General features: G+C 51.9%; 1 protein-coding gene across 1 annotated transcript in view; it reads right to left on the bottom strand.

The window, feature by feature from the left end:
- ZFHX3 (zinc finger homeobox 3) overlaps nucleotides 1–12,378 on the bottom strand; it is a 1,259,585-nt gene that overhangs the window by 41,871 nt on the left and 1,205,336 nt on the right. The window contains 1 exon segment of the mRNA XM_054696960.1: nucleotides 762–869. Coding sequence (XP_054552935.1) covers nucleotides 762–869 — 108 coding nt within the window.

Here is a 12,378-nt window from a genome sequence, read left to right as displayed (position 1 = left end):
CAGGTTGACCAAATAAAACAATTTCTATCGTGTGTCAGACCATTTCCTCTAATTACTGTGGTGGTTTCTGAAAGACTCATCTGTCCTGGTGAGTCTTCTCAGAAACAACTTTGCTCCTCCTCAAAAAGCCTTTTTCTGAGTCTTGGGCCTTCTGGCCCCTTTCACCTTGAGGCAGTGCTTCCTCTTTCCTCAGTATCAACTTTTCCAGAAACAGCACTTCCCTCCTGGCTTCTTCATCAGCTTCTGCTTTTGCTAAGATATCCTCCCGCCTAGGCACACGACCCACCTCTGCTTCAGGGGAGACCTCACCCAGGCCCCCAGACGCAGGACGAAACCCAGCCTTCACCGCTGGCTTCTTCAGAGATGCGGGGACGACCCCCCTGCTGATGTGGGAGCAGGCAGGAGTGGGCCCTGGCTTCTCAGCAGAGGAAGAACCACATTAAAGGGCAAAAAGCACCACAGGGAGGAGCTGCCAAAGAACCGTGGCCTCAAATGCATGGAGTCCCAAGGCAGAGCCAGACACCCGGATGTCACATTACAAGCTGGGCCATTAAAAATACCTGGAAGATTCTTCACTCTAAACGCAACAGAAGGACCACAAAGGTGAGCACACAGAAAAATAGTGGGTGGCCAAAACCCCCTTCCTCCTGCAGTGGAGCAAAGGCAGGAAAGTTTCCTGGGTGGATGAGGAAGCCTCGGGCTCACTGACTCATCAGCCTGGTCCCGCCAGGGGAGAGGGAGCGGGGCCGGCCACACCCTACCTGCCCACTTGCTCGGGTCCTTCTCGCCGCCGCTCTCCTGCTCTTTAGCCAGCTCCTCGGGGTCAGCAGCCGCTTCGCTGGGCCCTTCCACATCTTCAATGGCTTCTTCTGAAACACAAGATAAACGAACTGTCAAGGATTAAAAGCAGACGGGAGACAAAAGCGTCTCAAGAGTTACGGCGCCCAGAGCAGAGGCTGCGGACGATGCCCTGAAAGGCTGACTGGATGAGGATGAGCCTGGCTCCCCACCGGGCAGGGGGCCGGACTCCTCGAGCTGCGCAGAGGGGTCCGGAGGGCCTCGTTTGAGTTCCTCTAAGTGAAAAGCGGTTTCTGCTGAACAACGACCTCCACCTGAGCTCGTCTTTTACATTTCAAAATGCAGCAACAAAAAAAAGGAGCCACGTGGTTGCTCCTCGCCTAGGTCCAATCCCGGGGTGTCCCGGCCGTGAACCAGACAAGCCCCAATCGTCGGCCCCTCATGGGCCTCCCGGTGCTGCACACGTGCCACACCATGCAGGGTGGACAGAGTGTTCTTTGTTCTGTCCACAGTCATTCACATTCTGAAGAGGAACCGCGTGCCAGTGATGAGACTGCCCTCCGCATGGAGAGCAGGCGTCAGATGCCATCCGTGGACATGGCAGGCTTCCGTGGGGCGAAGCTAAACATGTAAAGGGGGGAAAGTGTAACAGCACCATGTGCCTTTCTTTTGAAGGCCGCCCATTCCTCACCCGCCCCTGGGTTACCACTAACCAAGGGCGCGCTCTCCAGCTCAGCACAGTATGTTTCCAGGACAAGGCCTTATACTTCGCAGAGACCCGAGGGCCCAGCTGCCCACATCTGTCACCTGCAGCCAGTCGTGGACCAGACCACCGGGATCAGGAGGTGGGGCCCAACAGAGCACTGCGGATTTGGGGCTCTGTCCATTGTCCCCCTTGGTCCCTCCAACTTCAACTCTACTCTCAACTCAACGGTTTAAGGTGCAATGCTCAGCTACCTCCAGGAAATAGCGTCCAAACGCCATCTCACAGAGGAAGCAAAAGGAGTTCCAAGTAAATTAATCTCAAAGAGTTTATAAGACACTTTGAGGAATAAAGTATCTACTTAGAGTCGGATTTTCTTACTTCTCAAAAAGACAATGTAAATTCGCGGGCTGGAAAACTGAATTAGGGATCAGGAAACAGTCTTCACGGCCACTGGCAGGTTTTTGGGGCGGCCATGGGGAACAGAGATGACGTAAGACACTGCTTATTTTCGTCATGACCTGAGAGGCCTCCATATATAATTTCAGTGTCTCCTCTGTGTCCCGCTGCATAGTGAGGTTCACATCAAGCCCCGCCCCCACCCAAACACACACCCAAATGGAGAAAAACCAGGCAACCCTGATTTGAAGTCCTGCAGATACACCAGACTAGCAATAGGCCCCATTTGGCAGAGAAAACATGTGTCGGTAGGTCCTCACCCTGCATGACCATATGTACCATCTTAATTATTCCCAGGAAAATATGCTCAATGCACATTTTCAGGCTTTGGAAAAATTGCTCAACACTCTAATTAAAAAATTGTTCTTTGAATGGTGATACTAGCATTCAGTCGATCAATATTATTAAAATGTGTCCACCCAAATTAGCTAGGCCCCTTAGGATACATCCATCTGCCCCAATATACATTGTGATATAAAATATCTGTAGTACTGATACATTAATCAAATTTGATTAAGCAGTGAGAGGGCTCCATGGCCCTCCAGCTTGCACACACGCGTGCTCACTCACTTACACACACACACACACACACACACACAATCACCTTTAACGCAGATATTCTGACACCTACTAAACAGAGGACACCCCGATGTGGTGATGAACAACGGCTGACGGTGCTGCTTTCTCTGCAGAGGAGGGAGGAATTTGCCCACTGGGAGGCCATCTCCCAAGGCAGCGCCTGTCTCCTGTGTGCTGTCAGCCCCCAGGCACCCAGAGGGTGCCCAGTGGGCCTTTCCAAACACAGTACTCAGAAGGTGGGGACTATGAAGGATGAGTAAGCATCACCGATGCAAGGAGCGTGGTGTCTGTGACTGTTCTCGGGGTGCCGGCTCTGGGCCTACTGAGACAGGAAGGTGAGGGCAGCTCAGTCTCAACGAGAGCACAGATGAAAGAGGTTATTTTCAGGATCTTATTTTGCTCTTTTTCTCTGTGGTTTTCTAAAGTTTTACAAATCAAGCCTCCTCTTTTTGAGTTTAATATTATCACTTGTGACTCAGTCACTAGAATGCTGTTACATGCTTGGTGGAAGAAGAAATGATTAAGAAACTTCTGGACAAGTCAGCTTCCTTTGCAAGCCATCAGGGTCCTCACCCTGGCAGTTCCCCTACAGTTCCACCTGTGACCTACAGGTGTCGCCCTCTGCATGGCAAGGCCCACAAGGGCAGCTAGCTGCGGGAGGCAGACGCTGTCTGGGCTGCCTAACCTGAGCATGTGGAAATAATATACGTCTTCAAGTGAACTGTCTGATCCTGGGGAAATAAAATAGGACATTCATAAGCAGTTACACCATCATCATCAACAGCAAGAGGAAAAACAGCTCTTTAAAATGGATGAAAGCCCAGGCTGACAGTAACTAGAAAATTGTGAGCTCTGAATACCAATAAAGGTAGAGAAATGATTAAAAAACAAATATACAAACTGTGAATTCATGTGGACAGCCTGGGCTCACAGTGCTTTACAGGCAGGGTACGTTTTATTGATCCCCAAAGTATAAAGAAAGCTCCCTGCCCCCCCCCCCCGCCCCGCCTCCAGCCCCAAGACCCAGGCTTGGCACACCCGAGGGAAGGGCCACGTCTCCCTGCACTGCAAACACCGGCACATGGTGCCGACACAGAGCTCCTGGGGCTGGCAACCACGCTGCTCCTTGCCGGCAGGAATGCATGTCTGCCACCCCCGGCTGACAGAGCGCGGGGCAGAGTTGTATTCTTCCCACAGATCACAGCTGGCCCCTCCCCAACCCTGGGAAGTCGGTGGCCACTGCCAGGGGTCATTACGGAAGTTGATTTTACCCTCTAGAATATGAGCTTCTGACAGATGGTGAGAACAAGTAAAGACTTGATCGAATGACAATCCAGTTTTATCTGGGAAATCCTGTCCTCCCTCAGAAGTTGAGGTTGCTTTCTCTCACGACAGACGAGCGCCACTCTGCCATTTTTATGGCCCAAAGCAACAAATCAAAACCGCCTCCCTCCCCCAAAGAGTTGAATCACCTAATTTCAGAACCCAACCGGGACACACCAGGAACGCTTTCCCAAGGGCACGGCCTTTGCCCTTTCTCTTCTTGGCCAGAGGGACCCGGTCCAGTGAATTCCAACAGAAGGACTGTTTGTTTTTTTTTGAAAGAAGACTCCAGATAAGGCGCCTCTAACCCCATGGAAGACTACCTGGGTGGCTACACCCCAAAGTTGCCTGAAAACTAGGTGTCCCTCCTGTCAGGCTACATTTTATGTCAAAGGAAACAGAAGCAAATCTTGAAAAGCTACAAGGTCTTTCTAGGGTCCCTTGTGTCTTCAACTGCCATAGAAAACAATGACTGAAGGCCTTTAAAAATTCTATTTCTATCACCACTCCTTGTCACAACGGCTTCTCCTAGACAGCACTCCCCAGAGCCCAGCCCAGCCCGGTCTCTCGTGTGCTTGCGGATCCTGGCTAAGGGCAGCGCTCTCGGGTATAAAAATTGCTGCAGATGACACTGTGTGAAAAGGGAAGGGCTTGTAGGGCAGCTTAAGCTTTGGGGGTGATGCTACCACAGCCCCGGAAACCTGCCCTCCTACCAAGGTGCTTATGCTTGCCACAAACTAAAACCGTTCTCGAACGAGTGCACTGCTTCAGTGGATGAACGTGTCTGCACGACTTTCCAGCCTGTGGTGAGGTCGGCTCCCAAGGCAGGCACATGTGCCAGCTGGCAACCCCTTGGGGATTTGTAACAATTCTAAGAACAGCGTGGAAACTGGTTTGTGGAAGGAGCCCCAGGTAGAGACGGAAATAGCGTCATCCCCGTGAAGTCGGAACTCACCACCACGGCACGCGCTTCCCGAGCGGTGTCAGGCGAAAACACTTGCCGGTTGTTAAAAAATAACACTGTTCCCCAAATCACCGGGGCCCAGGGCTGTGTCCGTGGGGTGCATTTTACAAATTGCTTACAGACTTGAAGGAAGGGGAGTCAATCAATGATTAAGACTAGTCCCTCTGTTCCTAACTCTTAACAGGATAATGTAGATTAATTTAAACCTTCCTCCCAACCTGACAAAGCCCCCATAGTGCCACGACGGAGAGAAATTTGGGAATTCTCCTAAGAATCAGGGTGTCTGTACCCAAGCCTCTCAGGCGATCGTGTTACTTAAATGATACACCAATCTGGGATCCCTGAAGAATGAAATTGTTCTTTCCTTTTTCTTTGGGAGGAACGAAGCTTGTGTGTGTGTGTGGGGGGGGGGGGGCTTGTGAAATAAAGTGCGTTTGCCTGTCGGCAGGCTCAAGAGCTGAGAAACATTAGCTGTCATGAACCACAATCAAATCAGGTTTGAAATATTTAGCAGTGGCTTGGAAAATGCGGCGGTGCAGCTCTGACAGGCGAGATGTGCACAGACACCCACTTTCCATTATAATGGAAATATCAGGCCTGTTCTGAATATGTATAACCCAGAAAAATGTATTGATTTTTCATTCGGCATTAAAAAAAATGAAATAGCCTGCAGCTGTCAAAAGCCTTTTGTTAAAAGCTCATCTTTCCTGGAATGAGGTTTACCAGAAACAAGTTTTAATTGTATATAGGACCTCTTCTTTGAAAAACAAAATAACCAATCTGCTTACTTTGAAGCTAGGGTTAAAGCTTTTCCTCTCTCCGTTTTCAACCTAATTAACCAAGGACAGCCACGGAAGCAGGCTGGAGGGCCCGGCGCGCTTGGGCCCGCAGGAGGGACATGGAGGGTGGCGGCGGGCACTTTTGCTGGGGTCTCTGTGGTGGGGGGTGGCATGGACGCCTCACTGGGCCTCGTCCTCTCGTTCCTGCGACTCCTGTGCATTTGCCCCGCTCTCCGAATACCCGCTGTGGGGCGCTGGGGCCAACCGGCTGCCCTTGGAGGCCGTGGCTCGCGCACCTGGAAAACACTAGCCTGCCCCGTCCTCTTGGCCTTTGTTACCCACAGAAGCCTCTCGTGGCTGTGAAGGGCCTCCAGAATATGCGCGCTGTACTGATAAACACGGGTCAAACCAAATGCTACGATGACAGCGAAGGCCTAGACCGCTTAGAGCAAGATCCAGCGAGTTAAGATTCTGCTACAACAGACACTCGAACAGGATGTGGCCTGCTGCGTGGGTGGACAACGGCCCTGCTACCCCCGCGCCTCACCACTGGTCCCGTCTCCCCAGCCCAAGTCAGGGAGGAAGGGGGGGCAGTGGGACACTGGTGGCTACGCCCACAGGGCTGGGCCACCCACTATGCCTTTCTCCCTCGGGGACATTGTGGCAAGTGTGGTCTCCTGGGTCAGTGGATGGTGACTCCCCCCTGGGCTACATGCCCAGTGCACGGGGACCCCCAGATGCAGGGTGCAGTAAGCGACTCTGCATGTTCCCAAACATGCCCTCTCCCGCGCTCGCGCCCTGCTTTTACTCTGAGGCATCTTTCTAGCTGAAAGTGTGGCCAACGAGTGACTTGGGTTTTCTGGGAGAAAATAGTGTAGCCCCAGAAATTTCCCCTTCAATCAGGTGGCTCAGCTCCCTTAACCCGCCTTACACTTAGCACCGTGGTGAGGGGCACGCACAGCTCCCGAGACAAGCACGAGGAATGGAGTATCTGCAAACCTCCCTGGAAGGCCTTTGTGGTTAATTGTCTGCGTGTTGTTTTTGCCCTTTTTTTACTTGCCGGCGAACCCTGGCTGGCTCCTTTTCTACATTATGCAGGGTACAGATTAATTGAGCAAATTGCCGCATCACAAGCTGAAGGGCCTGGGATCCAAACAAGAGGTGAGCGGGACACCTTCAGAGGCTGGAACACTCGTTCACCCTTCAGGAGCATGGAGACTGCCGCCTCTCGGGGTGCTGCCACTTCCGGCAACGGACGCCTCTCGGGGTGCTGCCACTTCCGGCAATGGACGCCAGGACGCAGTCAACTAATGGAATCTGGGATGAGTGATAAGCGCAGCCCCCCAGCTGGATAGTGGGCAAACTGGCCCCACGCCAGGCCTCCACAGAAGCCCTCTCTTTGGGGGGCTTCCAAACTGGATCTAGGGCACAGAGCATGGAAGAGGCCGAGTCTCCCCCTAGGCTGCTCACCTCTGTCATGGGCAGTTTGCATTTTCTCATCCATCCAAGTTCCTGCCGGGCGGGACCCTTCTCCACCAGTGGGAGGGAAGGGTCAGGGGGCGGCCTGGAGCTTAGCGGGGAATGCTCCCACCTCGCTAGCTTTCAAGCAACAAATGCGGCCTAACTGCTAACCAGCTTTATCTCAAAGATGACATTTATAAAAATGGATTTCAGCTCTCCAAGAGGAGAGAGGGTGGGGGCGGGGGTGCGGGTGGAAGACAGAAAAAAATCAGCCCCTCTGCCTTCCGCCACCAGTCAGCTCCTCTCGCTGGAATCCTTTCAGCGATCCTTTTACCACCAGAATTCTTTTTGCCACTAGGTGCCCATTTACCAAATATGCCTGGGGCTGCAGTGCCTGGAGCTTGTGGGCAGAGCTTGAAAGGCAGTGGACGGCTGCCAGCCTTCCCAGGGGTGCCGGGCAGGGCTCTGCAGGAAAACCCGGCCCTGAAGGAACTAGGCCTCCGCGCTGCCCCCACCCCGTCGACCCTGCCTCTGGCTGCCGGCTCAAGGAGTCAACACTGAAGGCAATGCCGGGTGTTATTAAAATGACTAATTGGAGAATAGAGACCATTTATGCTTTTGTATATTTGAAGATCTTGCCACTGTTTACAGAAACAAGAAAAATGGGGATTGTGCAGCAAGAAGGAGCCTGGGGAGGTCGGGAGCGCTGCTGCCTGCAGGCTGGACAAGAAGGGGTGCCTGAGGAAGTCTCCCCACTACCCTTTCTACTGAACTCCGCCTCTAGCGAGAGCGCGCATGTCATGGGTCCAATGTGGCCTGGCCGGAACCGGTTTTGGCTTCCCGGAGAAAGCCGCACCCCCCACCCCATCCTGCCTTAGAGGTCCCTCCTGTGTGACCAGCACCAAACAGAGGTGGAGCACAGAATGCAAAATGCTGCTGGTGTGTGCAAGGGACAGGTCCTGCCATTTTTTTTTTTTTTAACTCTCCCAGGCAAGGCCACCTGGTCATCCGAACAGTTTGTCAAAACCACACTAGAATTAAGGGGGTGGGTGGGGGTCAAGAGATGAGAAAAAGGGAGGAAACGCCTAGAGCCAGCATTGCAACAAGTTCCATTTATCTGTGTTCTCAGCAGAAGCACCTGGGTTGCCCCCTGCAGAAATGCAGAAAGGATAAAAGCAAAGGCGCAGCGACAAAGCCCACGGAGCGCAAGACGTGGCGGGCGCGCCTGGTGGCTATTCACTGGAAGGGTTTGTTGTTTTTCTTTTTTTTGAAATAACTGAAAGATGCGAGTTCCCGTTTGTAAAATACAATCCGGACCCTGAAATGGTTTCAGAATCCGCGCCCAACAAGGAATCCAGCTCTGTCCCAGAACTCTGAGGTAAACTGAATTCAGCGGGGATTAGTTCCCTTGGATTTCTCCCAAGCCATGATTGTTGCTGTTGCTTTCACACACGAAATGTAAAAAAAGGCAAATTCCCGGAGCATGTTTGTAGCGGAGCGTGATGTGATTGTGTTGTCATTTATGGGAAATAATCGCAGGCCCATCTCTTCCCTTCTCCCCCCCACCCCCATTTTCCAGTCCAAATAACCATGAAAAATTACACTTCAATGTCAGGACGACGACAAAGGAGGCGCACTCTCTGGGAGCTCAGCGGATTTGCAGGGGTTTTTCCTTTCTTTGGACAAAAACTACCTTCAATTGTACTTCATTTAAAACGTGATCTAACAAATGCATTTTGACAAGTTCCTTTCTCTTTTCCTCCTTTCTTTCAAACAGTATTTTGCACAGTTTAACCTCACACCAAACTGGAATGTTCTGGAAAGAAAGAAACATGCAAAACAGAAGGTCCTTGAAACCAAGAAGGGTGGCTCCCCACCCCCAGTGAAAAACAGGCTAGGGGAGAAAATGGATTCTCACTCAGTAAGTTACTGAGAAAAGGGAGAAGAGGGGAGACAGCAAGTGGTAAGGACTGTCTTGCAGACAGGACACCTGAGTGGCAAAGGCAAAAACAAAACAAAAAGCCAAACCAAAAAAATAAACAAAAAAAAAAACCCCGAAAACCAACACGCCAAGCTGAGCGGGAGGAGGAGGGTCTTGATGCAGGACGCAAGAAGCAGGGGTCTCGGTGCGCTCATCACCACCATTTCGAGTATGAGAGAAGAGCAGCAGAGTGCCCGGATGGACAGTCAGAACTGCGGGGTCTGCGACCAGTGGGGGCGGCTGAGGGAGGGAGGCCTCTCTGGTGCTAGTTTCTACCCTCCTCTGCAGAAAGGGACATTTTTCGAGCAAACGGACGGCTTGAAAGCTTTTTAGCATTCCAGGTGTGAGGCCTGAGCAGCTCCTAGAGCATCTGTCTTGCAGTAACACCCTGCTTGAAATAAACACTGCCAGGGCTTCCCCGCTGGAGGGGGAGAAGACAAGGCGGATAAACACTCGTGAATGATAGAAAGAGTGTGAAAAAAAAAATTAACAGTTTCCATTAAAGCACACTGGTATTACCTCTGAGTCAAAACTGACTTGGCTTGTCAGAGAGTCATCTTAATGCTACCTTCCCCCCGCCCCCCAAAACCCTAGGAATGTATTTCCTTATTTATTTTTAATTGAAAAATGTGGGAAATACAGGGATGAAAAAACAAGAGTTGAGGAGGCCTGTAAGCGTCCTTAAGCGTCTATATACAAACTAAGGTGTATGGGAAATGAACGGGGTACACCAGAAATGGTATTAAATGATGGTGACTAGAAGCTAATGGGTATACGTGAAGCCTTGTGGGATGGCGCTTGGGGAGGGAACGCCAGCGGCGATGATTATTCTGCACGGGGGTGACGGCCTGGGAAGGGCGAGAGGTGGCGTGCGGACCCCTGGTCTGCTGCGCGGGGGACACACGACCTGACAGCGCTACAGGGAAGGGTGGGGTGGCCGAGGTGAGGATGAGGAACTCAGCAAAATGACGGAGAAACAGGTGAACATTTACTTTCTGACATCACAACGCAGGGCGCGTGCAACCGAGGAAACACAAAACCCTGGCTCTGGGGGCGACAGTCTCACAACCACTTAAGTGAGGGACTCGCATTCCCAGCCTGTTTGTTGCCTCTCTCTTCTGCCCCCCCCCCCCCCCCCGTGTCTGAAGGGTCTCTAGCTTATTAAGAAAACAGATTTCCTCCCGTGCAGCACAAAATGCATGCAGAAATATCAGCCTGCTCTCACCAGTGGACAGCGGAGTGAGGACGGACTGTCAATGAGCTTCACTTTTGCATGATCATAAGCCACTTACATGCACAGCTGGTAAAACAAGCTGATTCATAAAAACAAAGTACAAACAAAGGCTTACATTTTTCCCAACCAAATCTGGGGGACACACTTCAGGTCAAGTTTAGTTAGGTGACGCGGCACCCAGGACAGCAGGCTAACTCGCCCTCCCCTGACCAGCCTCAGGCCTGCACTGGGGTCACGGCATGTGGGGCAGCACCACACACTCCAGGACCCGAGGCTGGCGCCCAGGAGTGGCCCGGATCAGAGCCTCCTTCCCCCAAGCACCCCGTGGAGACTTCGGGTGCCTACCACACAGTCACTGCTGAGGGCAAACAGGAGAGCCTGCCTGTGCCGGGAGCATTTATGGTCAAACCAGGCATTTAAGGATCCTTCTACACACAGAGTCGAAAACTGGGCCACGTTCCAAAACCATCAAGTCCCCAAACGCACTTCAGTCTGAAACAACCGGGAGGCAGAAGCAACGTGTTTCCAGTGGCTTCTTTAGTTAACATTTCCTAGGAAACTGCGAAGGAAGTAAAGCAGGAAGCTGAGGGGCAGAGAGAAGCGGACATGCTTTCCTGCGTTCAGGGGAGAAAAGGCAGATGGAATCATTAAACTTGTCATTTTTAACATGCACTTGGTACAGCAATTCTGTGCCCAGAGAAAGGAAGAAAGAAAATTCTTGCATCTTCTTCCTTCAAAGTTATGCTGCCAGGGGTGGAGTCCAAAACCTCTATTTTTTAAATTTGGATCCGAACAATGAAATATTCTTTTTCCAGGGTCTAGCGAAATGCCGCCACCGCCACGCCTGTCCTTCCAGAAGGACGTGCGATACTGCCGCGCCCCCTTTAAGTCTCCCAGAGCGAGTGACTCTTTTGGACTCAGCCTGAGGGCTGTGTGTGCTCTGTTCAGCTTTTCCTCTCAGATGGCACTTTTTTCCAGACCCCAGGACAGGCAGCTGTGGCGCGGGAAGCCGGCACGCTGTTACGCCGCCCCGGTTCGCACGGCCCTGCCACTCAGGGCTCAGAACACACAGTCGAGATCGACCAGGGCAAACAGCGCTGGAGGAGCAACAGACCCGAGACTCGCACCCATCCTAGCGAAGGGCAGAGCGTTGCACAGCCGCCGACACAGGAGACCAAAGAGCAGGAAAGGCTGGCACGGGAAGAGGAAGCCGTCGAGGATCGGGGCAGACAGGGCAATGCAGAGGCAGAGCGCTGGCGCCTGGGACGGCGCAAGGGAAGGGGTCTGAGAAATGTGCGTCACGTGCTTACACGTAAAAGTGGCTCTGGATGTTTTCATTCTTCTGTGCAGAGGATGTATGGGGGAACACACTAGAAACCCAGCGACTCGGTCAGAACCCTCCGAAACCTCTAGACAGAGGCAACCTTTGCCAAGTGAACATGGACCCCAAAAGAGCGAGGAGAAGAGGACATCTGCGGCGAGTGAACCGTGTGCTCCGCCCGCGCAGGCCAAGGGTCCTCGCAGGGACGAGTGTGAACGAGCCCGGGAGTGACAAGTAGCCAGAGCGCGGCCAGCCCGAGGCTGAGGCCAGACGACCCGGGGATTAAACAGGAAAGAGTAAATGATCCCCACGTCCTAAGAGGCATATTCAAATAGAAATAAAGGCGGAGGAGACAGCAACCAATGAGAAATTTAGAAAGAAAAACCCCAAGTAAAATTATAACCTAAACTTAAATGCATTACGGCAGGAAAAAAAAAGTCCATTTCTGTCTGAAAAGGCAGCTTACGAATGGACTCAGCTTTGGTGACGGGCTGGGGAAAAGAAAACGAAACAGGAAAACATTCCAGGAGAACGGACGCGACAGGGAACCGTGTCTTCAGGAGAAGGAATACAAAGCATGGGACAAGAACGGGAGGAGAGGAACAGGTCCACTTAAAACCTCGCTGTGCAAAATTCTGCTAGATACAGTCATGCGGTGAGATCTGAAATGCCCTTAAAGTGTTTCGGAAAATATTTTAAAGAGCATAGAAATATAGAAAATATAGGCAAGGTATTCTAAACAAGAAGGCAAACAAGCTAAGTGTGAGGAGAACGCA

Source organism: Talpa occidentalis, unplaced genomic scaffold, assembly GCF_014898055.3.
Source record: "Talpa occidentalis isolate TD23 unplaced genomic scaffold, MPIMG_talOcc4v2.1 talOcc4.17, whole genome shotgun sequence".
In the NCBI taxonomy this organism is placed as follows: Eukaryota; Metazoa; Chordata; class Mammalia; order Eulipotyphla; family Talpidae; genus Talpa; species Talpa occidentalis.
This window is presented reverse-complemented; position numbering and strand designations above follow the sequence as displayed.